This window comes from Castor canadensis, chromosome 7 (assembly GCF_047511655.1).
Source record: "Castor canadensis chromosome 7, mCasCan1.hap1v2, whole genome shotgun sequence".
Classification (NCBI taxonomy): domain Eukaryota; kingdom Metazoa; phylum Chordata; class Mammalia; order Rodentia; family Castoridae; genus Castor; species Castor canadensis.
In genome coordinates, this window is record NC_133392.1 from 122,312,200 (window position 1) to 122,332,937 (window position 20,738).

The 20,738-nt window shown below is 38.1% G+C and overlaps 1 protein-coding gene across 6 annotated transcripts in view; it reads right to left on the bottom strand.

Moving 5' to 3' along the window:
- The window catches only part of Osbpl9 (oxysterol binding protein like 9), a 152,017-nt gene that overhangs the window by 106,025 nt on the left and 25,254 nt on the right, over nucleotides 1-20,738 (bottom strand). For all 6 annotated transcript variants that reach the window (XM_074080152.1, XM_074080150.1, XM_074080149.1 and 3 more), the window contains exon 2: nucleotides 3,705-3,755. In XM_074080152.1, coding sequence (XP_073936253.1) covers nucleotides 3,705-3,755 — 51 coding nt within the window. The remainder of the gene's footprint in view (nucleotides 1-3,704; nucleotides 3,756-20,738) is intronic.

The following is a 20,738-nucleotide window of genomic DNA, read 5'->3' on the forward strand; positions in this document are numbered from 1 at the left end:
TCATAATGATCCTTGTCCTTATATAATCTCTCCTTTGAGTGTGGGTGGAAACTGTAAATATAAGATATCACTGGAGTGATTGTGTCAAATTTAATGGCAAAAAGATTATCTGGTGGATCTAATCTAATCACAGGAAGTCTTTTAACAGCAGTGTTTTTTGCATCTGGTAGCAGAATAAGAAGTCAGGAGGATTCAAAGTAATAGAAAGATTCAATGTACACTGCTGACTTGAAGATGGAGGGGGTATAGAATAGTATATACAGCCTCTAGAAGTAGATAGCAGACTGCAACTGACAGCCAGTGAGAAAACAAACACCTTAGTTCTTCAACTACAAGGAACTGGACTCTGCCAACAACCTGAAGTAGCCTGAAGAGGATTTTTCATCAGTGCCTCCAGGTAAGAGCCCAGTCAATTCCTTGACTCCAGCCTTCTGAGAACTTAGAGAACCCAACTGAAATGTTTCACCTGCAGAACTGTGAGAATAAATGGGTGTTTTTGTGTGTGGTTACCAAGATATTTGCTGCTTAACCATTTTTAGTGTAGAGTTCAGTGACATTAAGTATATTTATACTGTTGAGCAACCATCACCACCATCCATTTTCAGAACTTCTTCATCTTCCCAAACTAAAGCTCAATACCCATTAAAAAATTACATCTCATTTTCCTCACACCCAGTCTCTGAAAACCACCATTCTACTCTCTGTCTCTATGACTTTGACTACTCTAGGTACTAAAATAAGTAGAATCATACAATATTTGTCTTTTTGTGGTTGCCTTATTTCAATGTACACGTAAATACACGGGAGATAGCATATGTCAGGCATGTTTAAGGCTAAATTATATTCTATTGCAGGTATATACCACATTTTGCTGCTCTATTCGGCTGTGTACAAACACTCAATTGCTTCTACCTTTTGGCTAGTGAAACTAATGCTGCAATGAATATGGGTGCACAAGTATTTGCTAGAGTCCTTGCTTCCAATTCTTTTGGATATATACAAATGGGTGTAGCCTGGAGCCAATTCATTTTCTCAAACACTAAGTAAGTAAAAGGAAATAATAAGGCAGTTATCCTGCCTATTTGAACTGCACTACGTGGTATCCAAATAATAGGTGAAAAGAAGATTCTCCTTATAAAAATCATTCCTCATAAAATTAAACTTAATTGGGCAAGCAGTGTGGCTCAAGCAGTAGAGCACCTGCCTGGTAACCACAAGGGCCTGAGTTCAAAAGCCAGTACTGCAAAAAATAAATTAGTTAAACATAATGATAAACACAGTTAAACATAATGAGATCATCACTTTGCAATCCCCAATGAGTTAATGAGTATTAATTAAGCATCAATGTCTCCTTATATCAATAAAGAGCAAAAACCTGACATGTGTGTCTCCTGCTAAAAGAAAATACCACTACCTAAATAGTCTTGCCAAAAGGATCAAACCTGAGTCTGACCCAGCCTTTGGATATAGCTGCCAATCTGCAGCAAAAACAGAAGACAGATGAACATGCTGAACTGCACCAGTATGCAATCAGTAAAATCTACACTATGGCAAACTCCTACAGGTCAAAGGGTCTGGCTTCAAGAGATAAACTGTAAACAAAAGCCATCAAGGCAAATTTAAATAAGCAAGATAAAACTATATAACTGGGCAGAGCAAGGTGGTTCATGCCTGTAATTCCAGCACTCAGGAGGTAGAGCAGAAGAATCATTTGAACTCAGGATTTCAAAAACAACCTGACCAATTTGTGAGATCCCGCCACACACACCTCAAAAAAAAAAAAAGAAAGAAAGAAAGAAAAAAAGCTATAAAATTTGGGGATGGACACTGGTGTGATAAAATTAAGAAATGCAAGAAATAATTACTATAACAGAAGTGATTATTACTTTAGGGACAGATAGGAGACAGGTATGTGGTATAATTTGATGGGGGCACATGGAAAGGCTTCAGGGGCAACTGAAAAAATTCTATTTCTTAACCTGAGTGCTAGTTTCAAGAGTTAATAATAACATCATATGTTTTAAAGTGCATTAACTGTAACAATGAGACACTGGCCCAAATCCAGATAAATTTAGCTGAAATGCTGTCTCAACACAGCTCTGCCAAAGTCTCAAGCCAAAAAGGCAGTTAATACCAGACTGAGTGGTGACTGAGGTTGAAAGAAGTACTTAGAAAACAATTAGACCAAGCAGACAAAAGAGGAACCAAAGGAAAACTTAAAAATAAAGACGTGTAAGTTGAAGCCAGGCGCCGGTGGCTCACACCTGTAATCCTAGCTACTAAGGAGGCAGAGACCAAGAGGATCATGGTTTGAAGCCAGCCCAGGCAAATAGTTTGCAAGACCTATCTAGAAAAAAATCCATCATAAAAAAATGGCTGGTGGAGTAGTGGCTCAAGTGTAGGCCCTGAGTTCAAACCCAAGTACCACAGGGAAAAAAAGAAGTTTAAGTTGAACTTTTTAAAAATCTTTATGCTACCACATATACACTGTTTGCATAAAAGAGGCCTCATGCCCATCCTGCAAATCCTACCATATTTTTATCAGTGCCAGAATTTTTTTCATTATAATTTAGCTTCACAGAATTTTCAAATTCTACCAAGAACTGCTAACAAATGCAACAACATATACCAAATATATGCATCTTCAAAAATAAGGAGTAGCTTAGGTTCAGTTTCCAGCACCAGAAACAAATAAAAAAGGATAAAAAAAAAATGGCAGAAAGAAAGCAACAGGGGCTTGAAAAAGAAAGGACTATTAGAAGCCGATCTACCTAGTTGTGACAGAGGTAGATGCAGTAAAGTACTAGAAACTGAATCTCTAGCCATGCACTCTTTTCTTTTCCTGCCTTTACCTATTTGGACAATGGTAGGAAGTAAACGAGCAATTAAAAGCAGCATGAAGCCAAAGGGCAGCACTATTCAGTAAGATAGTCACTAGCTACTTGTGGCTCCCTGAAGTATAGCTAGTTCTGAGCTGAGACATACCCTTAGTGTAAAAGACACACAACTGGAAGGGCTGGAGATATAGCTTAATGGTACAGCTCTTGTCTAGCAAGTGCAAGTACCTGGGTTTGATCTCCAGCACCACAAAAAAAAAAAAAAAAAGACTGGATTTTTGAAGACTCAATATGTAAAAAATATTATAAAATATCCTATTACTAACTTTGTACTGATTACATGTTAACATAATAACATTTTGGATATACTGCCCTAAACAAAAAGTTAATTTCACCTGTTTCTTTTTACTTCCTAAATATGGCTACCAGAAAAATTTTAATCACACATATGGCTGAAATTATATTTCTACTACATAGCACTGCTACAGATACATTATTAAATATTGTTGAACAGGAAAAACAAAAGCAGAAGGGATTTTTTTAGAGTTCTTTCTATTGTTGCTGTACCACTAACACTACAACTCATTTAATTTTCAGCCCTTGCCCCTTGTCTATAAAATGGAGATTTGAAAAAAAAATCAGTAAGTTATGGATACAACATTTAATCATGGGCCAAAAAAACTGAGTTCTAGTCCTGCTTCTCATACTACCTATCAGTTACTTGGAGAAATTCAATTTTCCTCTCTGAGATTTGGTTGTTTGCCCCAACAGTTAAGAAAGGGAGCTAAGCTAAATTTAGAACTACATGATTTCATTATAACACATCTTTTTCTGTCAGAATTGGTTTTCATAAAAATGAATACTCACTCTGAGTCTAACACATCCTCTTCGAGAGCCTCTCATCATTTTGTCCTTGGACTAAAAGAAAAATGAAACATTCAGTGAATTAAAGGTTAGCAGACTGATCAATTGTTGTTAGAATCATCTCAGGATTAAAAAACAAGACTTTTGTAGTACCGTCTATCACTTCCCCATTCCCCTTCCCAAAAGAAATCACTTATTGATAGGGGGATTATCAGGTTTTAAATGAAAGTGGTTTATAGTCTGTACAAATTAACTTAATCGTAGAACTTTATACATATCATTTAATGTGACATATGTTATACTCTAATTTTTATTCCTTTTTCATATTCCTTAATTCTGGCCCAGTAGTTCTGATATTTGAGTCAGAAAATCACTCAGAAGGCTCAGAATTACCCAGGGGTTTAAGAACCACTCCTAGATGATGTTAACAAAAGACAGAGGACCACACTTCCAGAAACAATGCTCTAGCTTTACTTCATTGCAATTCCCCAAATAGGTGACATGTTTTGCCTCTGTGATTTTTCATCCAATGTCCCTCGACTTGGAATATCTTTAACCCAGATTTTCTGCCTTACTGTTACTCATCAAACAGAGCCCTAGCTCTGTATGATTTGGATTCCTATCCCTGAACTCCCAGCATCCTGTGTGTTTGTTTCCTTGTGAAGGCATGCATCACAGAGGGTAAGAATTATATCTTGACCTATCTTTGCTCCAGTACAGTGTCTGGTATATATTAGGTACTCAAAAAAGCATTTTCTCATGCCAAGCAAAAGCTGTTATGCAAGGATTGTGCTGACATTCAGTAAATATTCCTAAAATTAAATTGGTCATGCATAATAAAGTAAAATTTTAAATAGCCAGAGTTTCATAAATACTTAATAACTGAATAACATACTTTTTCTGTATTCTACCTATTGAAAAAGAAGCAAAACAAACTGACTATATGATTATGTTTTATAGACAACTGTCCCACTTGAAACCTTAGCTTCCCTACACCTGCCAACTCCTAAGCCACAGGAATTCATGTTCATAAGTCATTGTGTTTGTTTGATTTTGGTTTGTTGAGACAGGGCTCACTATATAGCCCAGGCTAGCCTAAACCTTGTGATTCTTCTGTCTCAGCCTCCTGAGTGCTGGGATAATAGAAGTGTGCCACATCACATGGCTCATTAGTTAATTACGGAGAGACTGAAGTCAGTCTTCTGTTTATTCTACTTACAAATACAAGAAAAAAGACTTACACACTTTAGAAAAAAATTCTCACTACCAAGCAGGATCAAAAAAAGTTCTTAGCTTTATAACATAGCTAATGAAAACAAAATTAAGAAAACCATTCCTTAAGCATTTATAATAACTTAAGCTTTTACTATACCCTATACTTATCTTCCCTTCAAAAAAAATAAAGGCAATATACAAAAATAATAATTAGGTTAGAAAATATCCAATGAGGTTAAGCTGCAAAGAAAACCCAAACAAGGTAAGAGCCAATATATTCATCCTTGACCCTCTTCCACAGTAACACAATTTTTTAAATTACAGTAAAGAGATATAAGGCCAGAAAGGCCCCAATGAGAGTACCATTAGTATAATTATAATATAGAAAACACTGGAAGAGATAACTGAAAATAATTAAAACAAATGTCTTAGAAATAACCAGGCAAATCCAAAATGTGGGACATTCTGCAAAATAATTGACTTAGACTCTTGCAAAATGTGGAAGGAAGGGATGGAAGGAAGAAGAGAGGGAAGAAAAAAAGGCTGGCATGTAAATAACTAACACAGAGGAAAAATAAAAAGTGTATGTGCACAAGCAGAAAGTGCTATAAACTCCAGAAGGCTGCCTGCCAAGGAAAGCAACACTGAAGTGACCATAGGCTTCAGGTTTCAATCTTGAAACAAAGAAGGAAAAGAAAAGCAATGTGCTAAGAGCAAGGTAGGAGGAAAAGTGATTCCAAGCCAAGGGAACACTGTCAGCAAAAGCATAGACCCATAAAACTTTACTTTCCTATTCCTAGGGGAGCAGACTTACAGAACAGCACACAGAGGGCACAGGAACAGAGCTGAGGCTGGAAAGGTTACAGGAGAGAAGTGAGAGGCTGAGGTAAAATGAGTCTGAGTTTGAGGCCAGCCTGACCCACATAAGTAGGACCCTGAATTAAAAAAAAAAAAAATCATATCCTAAAGGGTCTAAAAAAAAATTCAGTAGTTAAGAAAATTTAGCATTATTCAATAGACAATGGAGAGCTACTAAGGAAGTAACAAAGAGCACAAAAATATCCTCAAAGGTCTCTTTTAGGAAAATAGCACTGTTAAATATGAGGATATGGGGGGAAAAGTAGTGGCAACATTAATATTAACAATAACAACACCTCACTAATGCCCTCTGTGACAGGAACTTCATATTCAATAAACTCACAAGACCTTGCGTGGCAAGAATTACATATATATTATAAAATAAGTGTGGCATTAGGGAGACCAAGTAAATTACAACTGTAAAATGCAGCAGAGTTTGATACAGCATGCGCCACTTGGAAAAGCTGCCTGCAAATAATTCTCTCAGATTATCTGTGCCCTAATAACCTTGAATTCTCCTCTTCCACAATGATGCAGAGCCCTATCACTCGTTCTTTCCTCCCTCAGGTCTAATGTGGGCTTAAAGGGAAGCTGGTGTGACTGCACCCCTCACATACAGTGAGTACTGGAGGGCTGGTTATCTGACCAGGCTGGCTAATCTAAGGACCCATACAGGCCTGGAAAGGTAGCACAGTCCCTTCCCAGGTAGCTCATCAACCTGAGTTAAGGAAAGAGCAACTTCCTACCTGGGCCTGAAGCTGTAATACCTGGATGCCATATAAGCACAGTGATTGCATGTCTTCAGTGTGAGGAAAACAATAAATAAAGCATATATACTAAGAAAGACAGAGAGGGGAAGGAAACTCCCAGCTATATCCTCGTCTGAAACAAGTCTGCTATTCACCAAACTAGGTCTGGGGAGGGAGGGGACTTGCTTTTGGTTTTGGTTTGTTTGTTTTGCAATGCTGGGTAGGAACCCAGGGCTTTGCACATGCTAGGCAAGTTCACTACTGCTGAGCTACATTCCTAGCCCGCTAGGTTCTTTTTATGAATCTCAGTGCCTTAGGTGGCTGACATAGCCTACCCCAGTAATCTTCCTATCAAATGTTATCTTGCAAATGTTCTGAAGCCTAACAAATTTTTTTTGAAACTGGCACGGTCACATGATTTATAGCTTGTGTGAGCTTCCTTTCTATGCCTCCAGTTATAAGGCCCAGCACAAGAAAGGATCATTTTAACATAGATAACTACAGGCTTTTCAGCTGGATGAGAAAACAGGATCGTCCATAAAGTAGAACAATCTAGAGCCTATATATTCTACTCCTAAGGAACTGTAGAGATAGCAAAAACTCTTGGGTTTCCATATCTCACTCCTGCAAGAGCAATGTGTTCTGGGGTATCAAGCCATTTAATCAAAAATTATCTCCAACAGTCTTTATGCAAACCAGCTGCTATGGTTTTAATGTATCTTCCAAAAAGCTTATGTTAGAAACTTAATCCCCAATGCAACAATTTTGGAGGGATGGGGCCTATAGAAAGGATTTTAGGTCATGAGGGCTTCACCTCAAGAATTAATTACTGACAACTATAAAAGGGCTTGAAGCTGTAGGTTCCATCTCTTGCTTTCTCCTGCTCTCTTGCCCTTCCACTTTCTGCAACAGATTTACATAGCAAGAAGGCCTGTGCCAGATACAGTCTCTTCACCCTTGGAATTCCCAGCCTCCAGAAGGATAAGAAATAAATCTCTATTCTTTAAAAATTACTCAATCTCAAAAACTCTGTTAAAAAAAGCATAAAGTGAACCCAAGGTATCAGCTATCCCCCAGGTACTGATTCAGACTACAATTTGTATTGAATTTTTCAAAGTGAATTACCCAAATGCAATCTAGTATTACCTAAGGGATATAATAATTGTCTCCAAATAAATGCTCTTTTCTTCCTTTCAATAATACTTTCTCCACCTCATATTTTACTATCCTATTCCTAAAAGAGTAGATGGACAGACCAAACCACAGAAGGCACAGAACAGAGAGGTAAAGCAGAAGGGATTATTACAGGAGCACTTGAGAGGCTGAAATTTAAGAGGGTTGTTTTCTTTGTTTTTGGTTTTTTTGTTTGTCTTTTTTTTTTTTTTTCTTTTGAGACAGGGTCTTGCTGTGTTGCAGGCTGGCCTAGAATTCACAAATCCTCCTGCCTCCGCCTCCCAAGTGCTAGGATTACAAGAATATATCACCACACCAGGCTCTACCTTGAGTTTTAACTGAATACATCTCTACTACTAAACATTTCATTTCCATCTCCCTTTCAATCAAGTATAAGCTACATATTCATTGACCAGTGGGCTATAAATGGAAGCAACGTGTGCAACTATCAGAGGGTGCCTGCCTGAAAAGGATGGTGCTTGAAAATATACTCTTTACAAGTCCATGTGAGGGCTGGAGGTGTGGCTCAAGGTAGTGGAGCATCTGCTTAGCAAGGAGGAAGCCCTGAGTTCAAATCTCAGTACCACCAAAAAATAAATGAATAAATAAAATAAAAGAGAAAGGTCTCAAATCAATAACCTAAACTTCCACCTTAAAAAGATAACACAAAGTAAGCAGTTTGGGGGCTCATGCCATAATCCTAAATCCCCAGGAGGCAGAGATCAGGGGGATCTCCATTCAAGGCCAGCTACAGCAAAAAGTTAGCAAGACTCTCCCACCTCAACCAATAAAAGCTGGACCTGGTGTTGAACCTGTCATCCCAACTAGGATCAAGGAAGATCAAGGTCCAGGCCAGCCTGGGCATAAACTTGAGACCCTACTGGAAAAATAACTAAAGTGAAAAGGGCTAGAGGCATGGCTCAAGTGGTAGAATGCCTGCCTAGCAAGGACAAAGGCCCTCAGTTCAAACCCCAGCATCACAAAAAAATAAATAAAAATCTACATTAAAAAAAAAGCAGTTAAACCTAAAGCAAGCAGGATAAAGGAAACAATAAAGAGTAAAACAAAAATTAATAAAATCAGAAAATAAACACAGAAAAATTAATGAAATCAAAAGTTAAGGTTCTTTAAAGAAGTTTTAAAAATTGACAAACCATTAGCTAGACTAAGAAAAAAAGAGGATTCTAAGTACTAAAATCAGGAATGAGAGGGGAGACGTTATCAATCTTACCAAAACAAAAGATTCTAAGAGAATACAATGAATAACAACATCTAATAGACCTAGAGAAAATGTCCAAATTCCAAGAAAGATACAAATTGTCAAAACTGATTTTAAAAAGAAATGGAAAAATCTGTGGGCTGTTTGGGATTTTTTGCAGGGGTTTTGATTATTTGTTTATTTGGGGAGGTGTTGTTTGGTTGGCTGGCTGGGTTTTTTTGTTTGTTGGTTTGGTCAGTTGGGTTTTTTTGTTGTTGTTTTCTGAGACAGGGTCTCATTATGCAGGCCTGCCTCTACCTTTTAAAGCTGGAATGACAGACACACGCCACTACCAGCTGAAATAGAAAATCTAAACAGACCTATAGTAAATAAAAAAGTCTGAATGAAATTCTCAAAGAAAAGGTCAGTCCCAGATGGAGTTACTGGTAAATTCTATCAAATATTTGAAGAATTAATACACTCCTTCATAAGTTCTTCCAAACTATGGAACAAGAAGGAACACTTCCTAATTTCCTCTATAAAATCAATATTCTATACCAAAACCAAAATCATCATAGGGAAAAACCAGTATCTATGAATACAGATGCAAAAACTCTCAGTAAAATACTAACAAACCCAGAAACATACAAAAAAAAAGATTATACACTATGATCAAGTAGTATTTATCTCAAGAACATATGGTTGGGTGAATGTACAAAAATCAATGTAACACCGTATTAATAACATGATCATTCCAAAAGACGCACAAAAAAGCACAACAAAATTCAATACCTTTTCATAATAAGACCACTCAACAAATTAGGAATGAAAGGAACATCTCATGCATTGATAAAATATGAAAAGCTCTGCACCTAAAAGCGAGATGAGGTCCTAGCTGGGTGCCAGTGACTCATGCCTGTAATCCTAGCTATTCAGGAGGCAGAGATCAGAAGAATCGCAGTTCAAAGCCAGCCAAGGCAAATAGTTCTGCAAGACCCTATCTCAAAAAAAAAAACCACCACAAAAAAAGGACTGGCAGAGAGGCTCAAGGTGTAGGCCCTGAGTTTAAAAAAAAAAAAAAGGAGGTCCTTTCTTGCCATTCCTACTCAACATTGTAATGGAAGTTCTAGCCAAGGAAATTAAGCAAGAAAAAGAAATAAAGGTGTGTATTAAAAAGGAAGAACAAAAGTTATATTTTCAGATGACAGGGTCTTATGTACCAAAAATCCTGAGGAATGCACACACATACACACACACACACTTATTAGAGCCGATAAACAAGATCATCAAGGGAGATTCCAAGATGGCGGCTAGAGGTAGGAAGCAGAAAGCGAGCCTCCTATAGTGAAATCTTGGAGAGACGCTGGAGACACACTTTGCAGGCATAATCACCGAGAAAAGGCATAACTTTGACTCCTCCACATCTCCAGCCGGCGCAGAGAATCTCCACTTCACGTTAAACGGAGAACCGAGGAGGCCCCCGGGCCGGCAGTGGCCGGCGCCCACACGGCTTGGGAAGACGCGGACCAGGTGAGCTTCGCGGTACCGCGGTTCCCCCACAGACAAGCCTGGGCCAGAGCAGCATAGCCCCCTGGACAGACTGACCTCCACCCGGGAAAAAAAGAGAAACTGAGTACTAAGCAATAAGAACAGTTAAGACACGCTGGAAAGAGGGTGGGGCGCCCTGAGCGCTGAAGATTGGGGGAAGGGAATCCTTCCCGGGACTGTAAAGAAACGAGCCGGGCGGGCCGGAGAGGCTCTGGCGGGAGCGGGGCGCGCCAGCAACCAGGAGCGGGACGCTTGTGAGAGGAGGGAAGACCCACTTCCCACGTGAACTGTAAATAAACACGCAGGCCTGACAACGCGGGGCAGTGTCGCCATTCCCAGTGCTTGGAAAGGGAAAAGCCTGTAGCAGAGGCCCCCCTCCCCCGCACAGGAGAACTCTGAGCAAACAAAGCCTGTGGGACCAGGTGAGCGCTAGCTCACCCCAGAGATCTGCATAAATAACGCCGCCAGCTACAGGCTGAGAGCAGCAGGCAGGCAAGCCACAGTTGCAGATACCACTCTCAGAACTGCCTTCAGACGCTTTTTTTTTTTCTTTTTCTCCCTACCTTTGATGAGAGAACAACCGAATTACACCTGCAAGCCGAAAAACTTACTGAAACTATTGCATTTGAACTGGGGACACTTGGTGGGGCTTTTTTTTTTTTTATTTTTTCTTCTGTGTGTGTGTGAGTGTAGTTTTGTTCCACTTTATGCATCCCCTTTGATGAGACAACTACAGAACAACATCTGAGGCACCAACTCCAGGACTGGAGATTAAGACGGACATCCAAATTATTAAGACTGAAATTGCATTGCATATAAACTTGGAAGTTTTTTGGTTTTTTTTTTTTTTTTTTTTTTTTAATTTCCTATTTTCCATTTTATTTTAATTCATTTTTATAAATAGATATTACTTTCATATACTTATTTTTTATTTTTTTTATCTTTGATTTTCAATCCTCTCTCTCTCTATTGTCTGTTCAGCTTACTGTCGATTAGTACACTAACACTCCCTGTTTATACCTTTGAAACTCTCTTGTCTGATACCTTGTTCTGCTTTCTCCCTCTTGTCTGTATATTTGTTTTCCCCTTTTCTTTAACTTCTTGCTTTCCATCTCAGCTCACTCTTCCGTTCTCAATATTACCATTGTTATTATTACAAGCTAGAAAATACTTAATTACACACAGTACAGGGACAGTAACAACACCAAGGACAATGACAGGAAGACAGAAAAAACAAGGAAACCAGTTTCCCCACAGCAAAAAATTAGTACAGGAACCAGAGGGGAATGAAGACAACAGAAACTCAGAGCCAGACTCCAACAAAATGAAGATAAACTATGCCAAAGGACCCAATGAAGCCTACAAGAATAATTTAAAAGAAGACATACTACAAGTACTCAATGAGAATTTTATAGAGATGATACTGGATATGGTCAACCAAAATGTACAGGAGACACTCAAGAAATTCCAAGACAATAAAAATAGAGAATTTGAAAAAGCAAAAGAAGAAATAAAGGAAACCATAGAAGCACTGTATAAACACCAAAGTGAAAGAGAGAACACAATGAATAAATGGATAAATGAACTCAGGACAAAAATAGACAACAATAAAGAAGAAAACAGCCAGGATATGGAAAACCTCAGAAAAAAGAACGAAACAGAACTGCAAAACAAAACGGAAAGCCAATCCAGCAGAATAGAACAAACAGAAGACAGAATCTCAGAACTTGAAGATGAAATGGTAATTAAAGGAAAAACCGAAGAACTATTAATTAAACAACTCAAGACCTGTGAAAAGAAAATGCAAGAACTCACCGACTCCATCAAAAGACCAAACTTGAGAATCATGGGCATCGAAGAAGGAGAAGAGGTGCAAGCGAAGGGAATGCGTAATATATTCAACAAAATAATAATGGAAAATTTCCCAAATCTAGAGAAAGATATTCCCATACAAATGCAAGAGGCCTCCAGGACACCAAACAGACCAGATCAAAATAGAACTACTCCACGACATATCATCATTAAAACAACAAGTTCAGAAACTAAGGAAAGAATATTGAAGGCTGCAAGAGAGAAAAAACAAGTAACATACAAAGGTAAACCCATCAAAATCACAGCAGACTTCTCAACAGAAACATTAAAAGCAAGAAGAGCGTGGGGTGAGATCTTCCGGGCACTGAATGAAAATAACTTCAACCCCAGGATACTCTACCCAGCAAAGCTATCATTCAAAATAGATGGAGCAATAAAAGTCTTCCATGATAAGCAGAAACTAAAACAATATGTGACCACAAAGCCACCATTACAAAAGATTCTGCAAGGGATCCTGCACACAGAAAGTGACACCCAACTTAACCATGAAAAGGCAGGCAGCACCAAACCACAGGATAAGAAAAAGCAAGACAGTAGAGAGTAACATCAAGTTAGGTACACACAATCAAACCTTCAAACAACTAAGATAACTAAATGGCAGGAATCACCACATACCTATCAGTACTAACACTTAATGTTAATGGACTTAATTCACCCATCAAAAGACACCGTTTGACAAAATGGATTAAAAAAGAAGATCCAACAATTTGTTGCTTACAGGAGACTCATCTCACCGACAGAAATAAGCATATGCTTAGGATGAAAGGCTGGAAGAAGATTTACCAAGCTAATGGCCCCCGAAAACAAGCAGGAGTAGCAATACTTATCTCTGACAAAGTAGACTTCAAACCTACATTGATCAAACGAGACAAAGAAGGACATTCCATACTAATAAAAGGGGAAATAGACCAAAAGGAAATAATAATCATCAATCTGTACGCACCCAATGTCAACGCACCCAATTTCATCAAACATACCCTGAAAGACCTAAAAGCATATATAAACGCCAACACAGTGGTTGTGGGAGACTTTAACACTCCATTATCATCAATAGATAGGTCATCCAAACAAAAACTCAATAAAGAAATCCAAGATCTAAAATATGCAATAGATCAAGTGGACCTAGTAGATGTCTATAGAACATTTCATCCAACCTCTACACAATATACATTCTTCTCAGCAGCCCATGGAACCTTCTCCAAAATAGATCATATCCTAGGGCACAAAGCAAGCCTCAGCAAATATAAGAAAATAGAAATAATACCGTGCATACTATCTGATCACAATGCAGTAAAAGTAGAACTCAACAACAAAAGTAAAGACAAAAAACATGCAAACAGCTGGAAACTAAATAACTCATTACTTAATGAAGAATGGATCATCGATGCAATAAAAGAGGAAATTAAAAAGTTCCTAGAAGTCAATGAAAATGAAAACACAACCTACCGGAACCTATGGGACACAGCTAAGGCAGTCTTGAGAGGAAAGTTTATAGCCATGAGTGCATATATTAAAAAGATTGAAAGATCCCAAATCAATGACCTAATGATACATCTCAAACTCCTAGAAAAACAAGAACAAGAAAATCCCAAAACAAATAGAAGGAGAGAAATAATAAAAATAAGAGCTGAAATCAACGAAATAGAAACCAAAAAAACCATACAAAGAATTAATGAAACAAAAAGTTGGTTCTTTGAAAAAATAAACAAGATCGATAGACCCCTGGCAAACCTGACTAAAATGAGGAGAGAAAAAACCCAAATTAGTAGAATCAGGAATGCAAAAGGGGAGATAACAACAAACACCATGGAAATCCAGGAAATCATCAGAGACTACTTTGAGAACCTATATTCAAATAAATTTGAAAATCTAAAAGAAATGGACAGATTTCTAGATACATATGATCATCCAAAACTGAACCAAGAGGAAATTAATCACCTGAATAGACCTATAACACAAAATGAAATTGAAGCAGCAATCAAGAGTCTCCCCAAAAAGAAAAGTCCAGGACCTGATGGATTCTCTGCTGAATTCTATCAGACCTTTAAAGAAGAACTGATACCAACCCTCCTTAAACTGTTCCATGAAATAGAAAGGGAAGGAAAACTGCCAAACACATTTTATGAAGCCACTATTACACTTATCCCAAAACCAGGCAAAGACACCTCCAAAAAGGAGAACTATAGGCCAATCTCCTTAATGAACATTGATGCAAAAATCCTCAACAAAATAATGGCAAACCGAATTCAGCAACACATCAAAAAGATTATCCACCACGACCAGGTAGGCTTCATCCCAGGGATGCAGGGGTGGTTCAACATACGAAAATCAATAAACGTAATAAACATTAACAGAAGCAAAGACAAAAACCACTTGATCATCTCAATAGATGCAGAAAAAGCCTTTGATAAGATCCAACATCATTTCATGATAAAAGCTCTAAGAAAACTAGGAATAGAAGGAAAGTTCCTCAACATTATAAAAGCTATATATGACAAACCTACAGCCAGCATTATACTTAACGGAGAAAAATTAAAACCGTTCCCTCTAAAATCAGGAACCAGACAAGGATGCCCACTATCTCCACTCCTATTCAACATAGTACTGGAATTCCTAGCCAGAGCAATTAGGCAAGAAGAAGGAATAAAAGGAATACAAATAGGTAAAGAAACTGTCAAAATATCCCTATTTGCAGACGACATGATCCTATACCTTAAAGACCCAAAAAACTCTACTCAGAAGCTTCTAGACATCATCAATAGCTATAGCAAAGTAGCAGGATATAAAATCAACATAGAAAAATCATTAGCATTTCTATACACTAACAATGAGCAAACGGAAAAAGAATGTATGAAAACAATTCCATTTACAATAGCCTCAAAAAAAATCAAATACCTAGGTGTAAACCTAACAAAAGATGTGAAAGATCTCTACAAGGAAAACTATACACTTCTGAAGAAAGAGATTGAGGAAGACTATAGAAAGTGGAGAGATCTCCCATGCTCATGGATTGGTAGAATCAACATAGTAAAAATGTCGATACTCCCCAAAGTAATCTACATGTTTAATGCAATTCCCATCAAAATTCCAATGACATTCATTAAAGAGATTGAAAAATCTACTGTGAAATTTATATGGAAACACAAGAGGCCACGAATAGCCAAGGCAATACTCAGTCAAAAGAACAATGCAGGAGGTATCACAATACCTGACTTCAAACTATATTACAAAGCAATAACAATAAAAACAGCATGGTACTGGCACAAAAACAGACATGAAGACCAGTGGAACAGAATAGAGGATCCAGATATGAAGCCACACAACTATGAGCAACTTATCTTTGACAAAGGAGCTAAAAATATACGATGGAGAAATAGCAGCCTCTTCAACAAAAACTGCTGGGAAAACTGGTTAGCAGTCTGCAAAAAACTGAAACTAGATCCATGTATATCACCCTATACCAAGATTAACTCAAAATGGATCAAGGATCTTAATATCAGACCACAAACTCTTAAGTTGATACAAGAAAGAGTAGGAAATACTCTGGAATTAGTAGGTATAGGTAAGAACTTTCTCAATGAAACCCCAGCAGCACAGCAACTAAGAGATAGCATAGATAAATGGGACCTCATAAAACTAAAAAGCTTCTGTTCATCAAAAGAAATGGTCTCTAAACTGAAGAGAACAACCACAGAGTGGGAGAAAATATTTGCCAATTATACATCAGACAAAGGACTGATAACCAGAATATACAGGGAACTTAAAAAACTAAATTCTCCCAAAACTAATGAACCAATAAAGAAATGGGCATGTGAACTAAACAGAACTTTCTCAAAAGAAGAAATTCAAATGGCCAGAAAACACATGAAAAAATGCTCACCATCTCTAGCAATAAAGGAAATGCAAATTAAAACCACACTAAGATTCCACCTCACCCCTGTTAGAATAGCCATCATCAGCAACACCACCAACAACAGGTGTTGGCGAGGATGCGGGGGAAAAAGGAACCCTTTTACACTGTTGGTGGGAATGTAGACTAGTACAACCACTCTGGAAAAAAGTTTGGAGGCTACTTAAAAAGATGGACATCGATCTACCATTTGATCCAGCAATACCACTCTTGGGGATATACCCAAAAGACTGTTACTCCAGAGGCACCTGCACATCCATGTTTATTGCGGCACTATTCACAATAGCCAAGTTATGGAAACAGCCAAGATGTCCCAGCACTGACGAATGGATTAAGAAAATGTGGTATCTATACACAATGGAATTTTATGCAGCCATGAAGAAGAACGAAATGTTATCATTCGCTGGTAAATGGATGGAATTGGAGAACATCATTCTGAGTGAGGTTAGCCTGGCACAAAAGACCAAAAATCGTATGTTCTCCCTCATATGTGGACATTAGATCAAGGGCAAACACAACAAGGGGATTGGACTATGAGCACATGATAAAAGCGAGAGCACACAAGGGAGGGGTGAGGATAGGTAAGACACCTAAAAAACTAGCTAGCATTTGTTGCCCTTAACGCAGAGAAACTAAAGCAGATACCCTAAAGCAACTGAGGCCAATAGGAAAAGGGGACCAGGAACTAGAGAAAAGGTTAGATCAAAAAGAATTAACCTAGAAGGTAACACCCACACACAGGAAATCAATGTGAGTCAATGCCCTGTATAGCTATCCTTATCTCAACCAGCAAAACCCCTTGTTCCTTCCTATTATTGCTTACACTCTCTCTACAACAAAATTAGAGATAAGGGCAAAATAGTTTCTGCTGGGTATTGAGGGGGGGAGCGGGAGGGGGTGGAGTGGGTGGTAAGGGAGGGGGTGGGGGCAGGGGGGAGAAATGAACCAAGCCTTGTATGCACATATGAATAATAAAAGAAAAATGAAAAAAAAAAAAAAAAAAAGATCATCAAGGTTTCAAATATATGTATTTCTATACTCTTAGAACAATCTGAAAATGAAATTAAGAGAAATTCCTCTTTAATAGCATCAAGAATAAAATAATAAATCTATTAAAAGGAGCATAATAAATCTAATAAAGGAAGTATAAGTATACTGAAAAATATAAAACATTGAAAGAAATTTTAAAAACCTAAATATACAAAAATATATCTTACATTCATGAATGGCAGACTTAACACTGTTAAGATGACAAAAATCCCCAAATAGATATACATACTCAAAATAATCCCTATCAAAACCCCTGCTGCCTTTTTTTTTTTTTAACAGAATTTGACAACCCAATCCTAAAATCTCGTGGAAATGCAAAGAACTTAGAATAGCCAGAATATCTTCACAAAAAAAAAGAATAAAGTTGGAGGGCTTCTTGAGTCTAAAAGTTAATACAATAATAACAACAGTATGGTACTGATATAAGGATACACATAAAGATCAGTGGAACAGAAATAAACCCACACATTTATGGTCAATTGATTTTTCTTTTAAGACAGTATATCACTATGTAGCCCCAGGCTGGCCTCAAATTCACAGTCCTCCTGCATCGGTCACCCAAGTGCTAGGATTACAGATGTGCACAACCATGCCCAGCTGGTTAACTGATTTTTGACAAGATGCTAAAATTATCCAATAAGGAAAAGAACAATCTTTATAGCAAATGGTATTAGATAATATTATTGCAGAAGAATGAAGTCAGACCCCTCCCCTATACCACAAAACTCACAAAGGTAACATAAAAGTTACCTTAACATGGATCAACAACCTACATGTAAAAGCTAAAATTATTAAACTCTTAGAAGAAACTATAGGTGTAAATTTTTGTGACCTTGGATTGGACAATGATTCTTTCAGATATGACACCAAAAGCACAAACAAAAGAAAAGCTAACAAACTAGACCAAAATTGATAATGTTTATCCTTCATCAGATACTTTACAAAAAAGTAAAGAGATAAACCACAGAACAGGAGAAAATATTTGCAAATCATGTATGTGAAAAGAATTTAGTACCCATTGAATATAAAGAACTCTTACAACTTGACAATAAAAGGACAAATAACCCACTTTTTTAAATGGGCAAAGGATTTAAATAGATATTTCATTTAAGATAAAAGAAATAAAATAATTCAGTTGGTAGTAAGTGTAAAGAAGAAAATAAAGAGAGTGACTGTCTTGAAAGAAGGTGCCCGTCACTGTTCTAATTCCATGCTGTCCTTCTCTGGCTCTAATTTTGCCTAAACTTTTCCTCCTGAGTCTCTCAGGAGATATGCATCTTGTGACAAGAGTTGGAATTAGGGGGAAGGGGGATTAAAGGAGAATAGTGGAGGGAATGAATTCAAGTAAGATATATTTGATATATCGTAAGAACTTTTGTAAATGCCACAGTGTACCCTCAAAAAAACAATAAGGAGGAAATAAAATAAAACAAAAAAAAAAGAGTTGAAACTATCCTCCATGCAGCATTAATTTTCTTATGGTGACAAGCCTGACCAATCCTAAAATAATGATCAACTAGACCACAGATTGACCAAGACTATGTAACTATGTATGCTCCTTGCCCCTTTCCTATAAAACCTAGATGTTCATATCAGCACCCCAAAGACAGATTTGGGGTCACTGAATCCCTTTATCTGCTCTTCCCAGTGTAGCTGCAATGAAATGTCCTTTCTCTGCCTTCACTACTCCTCTCTCTCTCTCTCTCTCCCTTTTTTTTTTTCCCTACTATTCATCTCTTTAATTGGGGTATTGGGATGGGTGGCTGAGCCTAGTCTGTTGAGACTCTTCAAGTTGGGCCTTTTGCCCTAAACTCCAGTAACAGTCTTAGTCCATCTTCTATAGCTGTAACAAAATACCTTAAACTTGGTAATTCATAATAATGAACAGATATTTACTTTCTCAGAGTTCCAAGGATGGAAGATCAAGGAACTGACATGCAGTGAGGGCTTTCTTGCTGAGTGGAAGGCAGAAGGACTTCTTGCATAGTGGAAGGGCAAAGAAGACAAAAGAGATAACCCATTTCTGGGCATTTATTTACCTTTCAACCAGGCATCACCTCCCAATAGTGTTAGATTGCATAGCAGTGATTATTAGAAAGTTATTGTTGAGGGAAGGGGTTCTACTTTAACTTCTTAGATTGGGAAAACTGAGAAATTGGCATCTATGCTGAGATTTGAATCAGAGGATCCAAGTGAAGAATCTGGGGGAAGATTCCAGGCGGAGAGAATAGCAAGAAGTAATTCATTAGTAGACTTACTCTCCCATTCTCATCCAGAACCTATTTCATATTTTCTCCACTCTCCTACCATACACATTCCCTCAGCATATCTCTACTTGGCTTCCTCATAGGTGTTTCGAACTTAACATGTCTAAAATAACTCATGATCCTACTTCCCTCTTCCATCCAATCAAAATCCCTTCACTTCTGTCTCTTCAAAAAGCTCTCAAATCCTTCCATTTAACACCGTCTATATTATTACCACCCAAACCAAGACCTCCACAAGCCATCCCCTATACTGCACTACCTTTGAATTCTTATCTACATTTCATCTTATGTGCCCCTGTACCCAATCCTTCATGAAAAAGCCTCAGGCTCTGATTGCTCTAATACAGCCCATCATCCAAACTCAGAAGCCCACCTGGACAACCAACAGCTTCTTCTGACTCTAAATACAATCTTGGAAAGCATGAAGTAAGGCATGAGTTCCTTTACCTTACTGATTGCCTTGTGGCCTTGATGGGCAGAGACTTGTGCAAACTAAGGGCACAGATAACTTTTGACTCTGATGGCACGGCAGCTTTAAAACTGAGAGGGTCTGAACCCAAAATTCTAACTCTCACAGATGCACAGGAGGAGGAATGGTGACTCTATGGCTCAATGAAAGAGATTCCTGAGATGCCTGAGCTTCCCTTTAAGATTCCAGAAGTACAGGCTGAAGACAACACCCCACACTGGCTCAGAACATACCTCCAGTGGTGGTAGAATTAAAGCCGGGAGCCATTCCTGTTAGCCAGAGGCAATACTACATTCCTCACAAGGCCCAAACTGGGATCCAAAAGCATCTTGGCAGATTCCTAAAGTATGGGATCCTTTGGCCTTGTCAGTCCCCCTGAAACACTCCCTTATTGCCTGTTCAAAAACCAAGGACTGAAGACTTTAGGCCACTTCAGGACCTCCATGCAGTCAACTCAGCAACTGTTACTTTACACCCTGTGGTCCCAAACCCATACATGCTTTTGGGCCTTATTCCAGCTAAGGCAAAATTGTTTACCTGCCTGGACCTCAAGGACACATTTTTCTGCATCCACCTGGCCCCACAGAGCCAATCCATCTTTGCCTTCCAATGGGAACGTTCTTAAGGGACAATTGACTTGGACTTGGTTGCCACAAGACTTCAAAAACTCTCCCAACTATCTTTGGGACTGCCTTAGCATTGGACCTAAAGGCTTTCTTAGCCAACCT